This window comes from Vollenhovia emeryi, unplaced genomic scaffold (genome assembly GCF_000949405.1).
Source record: "Vollenhovia emeryi isolate VEMERY1.0 unplaced genomic scaffold, V.emery_V1.0 DF939310.1, whole genome shotgun sequence".
Lineage (NCBI taxonomy): Eukaryota > Metazoa > Arthropoda > Insecta > Hymenoptera > Formicidae > Vollenhovia > Vollenhovia emeryi.
The window spans coordinates 186,227-190,623 of NW_011967056.1; the positions used below are offsets into that span (position 1 = coordinate 186,227).

A 4,397-nucleotide genomic window follows, 5' to 3' on the forward strand; every position below is an offset into this window, starting at 1 on the left:
TGCACCAGCAATTACGCTTTAAGCAACCTGTAATATGCATATTGCTTTATGATAACGCTCGATCACATGTAAATGACGAGGGGTGAGGGGCAAGGGGTGAGAGCCGAGCGTCGAGCAACGAACGACGCGGGGCGTGGGGCGAACGACGCGTGGCGGGGGGCGAGCGGTGAGGGGCGAGCGGGGAGTGTATGTATACTGAAGCTCGCCGATCGCTGAGTGACAACTTTTTTTCGACGCGTCGTTCCACCTCTCGCTATTAGATGATGCCCCACCGTTGCTTGCCGAGTCCGGCCTGCCGCCTTCTACGCTCTCATTCGCTCAGACATTAAAATTAATTTCTCGATAACTATTGCAAATTTTGCAAAATGGTATAGGACTTTTCTATTCAGTTTGCCCCGGTCTATCTGCCATTTACGGGTGATACGGGTATTAGGACACACCCTGTGTATTTATACAAAACTGTTCTTTCTGTGTACGGTCGGTCTTGCCGCTTGTGAGTCACTTGCTCGTATATTAAATGTAAAACACTACCGTGTTCTTTTTTAAAAGCGCACTTGTCTACGTGTCACGGCGTTAAACCTCGCTATAATTTTTTCAAATGGTCTCATTTTTAGACTATCTCACGATGAAGATGTGGATGAGGAAAATCTGGATAATAATTCAGATAAAGACAGACAATCAGAGGAGAATCTATTAGTATCTAATTCCTCAACACTATCATCATCTTCGGCCACTCCATGTTCACCCATATTGTCAAATAAAGAATTTTCAACACAAAATCGTAGGAGGCGTCATCGACGTCCTACGAGCATTTACAACAACGGACGTTCATGCAGTGACGAAAGGTTAGAAATCATTGATCAAAGTTTAACGAAGATGATTGCTACGACTCAACTTCCTCTATCATTCGTCTCATGTCCTGGTTTTATTAATTTTATGTCTGTTATTGAGCCAAATTATAAAATTTGCAAAGAAAATACTTTTAAAAAAAGATTAGACAATTTGTATACTGAAGTTAAGGACAAAATTCGTGAAGAATTGAGAGCTGTATCCACTCTGGCGTGCACTTCTGACTGCTGGACATCATTAGCACAACATTCATACCTTACCATGACAGTACATTTAATAAATGATAAGTGGAAACCCAAATCGTATACCCTTTCGACTCAGCTGATGATAGAGCGCCACACAGCAACTAACCTTTCTGATGCTATGGGCAAAATTTTTACCAAATGGGAAATTTTTGGAAAAGTATCAGCGGTAGTGACTGACAATGCGACTAATGTTGTGAATGCAGTGCGTGATATGATAGAAATTCAAGAGCAAGACGGTCTTACTTGTGCAGCTCATACTCTGCAGCTTGTCGTAAATGAAGCTTTAGCATATCCAGAAATACAAGAGATTTGTCAGAAGGCTGGAAAAGTAGTAGGGCATTTTCGCCATTCAACTGTAGCTACCACAGCTTTGCAATCAAAGCAAGCACAACTAAATATAAAGCCATTAAAATTAATTCAGAGTGTCAAAACAAGATGAAATTCCACATTTGAGATGTTGGAAAGACTTATTGCAAACCGTTTGCCCATATCAAATGTTTTAGCTGATAGAAATGTGACTACTTTTTCTATAGCTAAAAAACTTGAAATAACGGAGGAACAATGGACGAAGATGGAAGAATTAGCAAATCTGTTGAGACCATTGCAAATGGCCACAACGGTTTTTTGTGGAGACAACTACTCTCCTGCGTCTATAGTGCGTCCATTAATTTGGAAGCTAGTCCACCATCATATGCAATTGGTTTTTCAAGATTCGGATCTAACAGCTACATTTAAACAATTCGTCTCCACAGAATTGCAGAAGCGCTTTAAGCTCACCGAATGGGAAAATTTCTCCAACGTAAGCGCACGCCTTACTGCCTCATTCTTGGATCCTCGATCCAAGAATTTAGAAAACGAATTAGTTGAGACAAGGCAAAAGGTAAAAGAACATGTCCGCAGTCTTATGGATACAGTACCAATAAACACAACATTTAATGCACAAGATGACCTAGAAAAAACTGAACACAAAACTGCTTTAAGGTTTTTATTTTATCAGCCAATGCATTGTATTAATGATGTGGAATCTCAATTTCAAGCTTATCTTTCAGAGCCACAACTGCGAGTTGATTTAGATTATTTAGAGTGGTGGAAAACACGAGCTGATAAATTTCCAGCATTGGCCATTTTAGCTAGAAAATATTTAAGTATTCCTGCGACATCGGCGAGTGCGGAGCGTACTTTTTCTACAGCTGGGAATATTGTTACCCCAAAACGAAATTGTTTGTCTCCTGAAAATGTTAACATGCTTGTATTTCTTTACCAGAACAAGTCTGTATATACATGAAAGGATTGTATACGATCCTTTTAAAATTACATATGATAATTTCTTTCTTTTTTTAGTTTTATTAACATTTGTTATTTTACTATTCATTAATAATAATTAGATATATTATTCATTAAGAATCTTTTTTAATACTGGACGATAAAAGATGTATTGTTCTATTGGAATACATATTGAAAATATCTAGTGTGTGTACTGTCTATAGACAGTTTATTGTATATCACAATTTGTGATTGTTTTTAGTTTATTGTCATTACATATTGTTTATGACGTACCGTTAATTGGTATTAAGAAAATATTTTGTTCATATTTTGATGCAATTTTGACTTAAAATGAAATAAAGCATATATTATAGATACATAATAATTGATTTTGTAAAACACTCTTCTACTCATAAATGGATGTACTTACTAAATATACGAGTAAACGTATTTTTGTTTAAATAATCTCGACTTTAATTTTGACGCGAGGAAGGGGGGAGGAGTAAATAGGGGCAGATAAAAGCACGAGTGGAACGACACTGTCCAATAAGTTTTTGTCATACATGCTCGCATCGTCGACGACATCCGCAAGTGAGCGAACGTAACACGGTCGGTCTCGCACGCGCGGTCCTAGCTGTGCTTATACTTAGCGCGAAACACTACCGTGTCTCGTGATATATACACGCACGTTCGTATACGTATACATATATGCAAATATAATGAAGCTTGCACTTATAATTACACGTACAATTAATTTGTTCGTGTTGTTTGCACTCCTTGCACTCAATCTCCTCATTCTTGCTTTTACTAGCATCCGAATGCGCGTATTTGCTCCTCCTCTCAGATTTCCTTGTTGCACTCGCACAACACTCACTCGTGAAAATAATCGATCGCGCGAAATTTCGGGCACTGCCGTACGCGATGTGAGATACCGCGAAACGCACGAAATATTACCAAAAATTTGCATTTTTGATTCGGAAGAATAGGAAATGGATAAATCACTATTGAATTGATGATATAAAAAGCAACGCGAGCATCGGAAGCATAATCCACGGTAAAGAAATAGTTATTAGTCCTCAACGAAACGATATTTTACAATCTTAGTCCTTCAATCTAATCCTCGAAATAAATTGTGTGAGCAAAGTTTCCAGCGATAAATAGTTATTAATTGCAACATTTAATCGAGATAATTTTCCGATTACGTTTACATAACGTAACGACGTGCGATAAGCGACTTTGTTTACTTCCTGCCCATTCGAGTTGAGATGTAACCGCGACAAAGTACAACGGTTTACATTCATAATTTAGATGAGTTAGTCGCGTGAAATATCTATGTATACGTTAATAAAGAGCCGTCGCCTCAACACGCAATTCGTTTCTCATTACAAGTTGTAGAAACTTGATAATTAATCGAGGAACGTTACTTGTTACTAATAAAGGTGTACAAATCAATAGCGTGTTATCCTTCCATTCATCGCGATCAAGTCTTGGAAACCGATAATGTAAAAGTAATACTACGCACGGAGCGACTCTCGCCACTGTGCACTGCTTGCCGGCTCGACGTTCGGCGAGCAAATGATAGCAGGGCGATCTTCACCGCCTTCACGTACACGATAGCACGCAAAAACATCGTACGTCACCGCGCCGAGTGAAAAACAACAAAAAAACGTTGAGAATTCGTTGACCCGCCTACGTAATGGAAAATTCCGTACTTAATATTTTACATTACTTTGTTCCGCGGCTGTTACTACGTTTTGTGTATCATTCTGCGGACTTATTGGTATTGATGAAATACCATATACATTAAATATATTATATACGTATATATTTACATATATACATATATACATATTTATACGTATGAATATACAGGGTGGGTTAATAACAATTGACACCTTAAATATCTTTGAATCTATAAAGTTCAGAGAAATATTTTGTGTAACTAAACACGAGAATATAGAAAATAAAATTTTTAAAATAAATTTAAAAATTTAGATTTCTCTTTATATAATTATTTGTTATATATACATATACAGGGTG

The 4,397-nt window shown here is 37.5% G+C and overlaps 1 protein-coding gene across 1 annotated transcript; it reads left to right on the forward strand.

The window, feature by feature from the left end:
• The first annotated feature begins 1,548 nt into the window (after positions 1–1,548).
• On the forward strand, positions 1,549–2,379 carry LOC105558805 (zinc finger BED domain-containing protein 1-like). The gene has a single exon (XM_012006721.1). It carries the CDS (start codon positions 1,549–1,551, stop codon positions 2,377–2,379), a length of 831 nt encoding a protein of 276 aa, XP_011862111.1.
• The last annotated feature ends 2,018 nt before the right edge of the window (positions 2,380–4,397 follow it).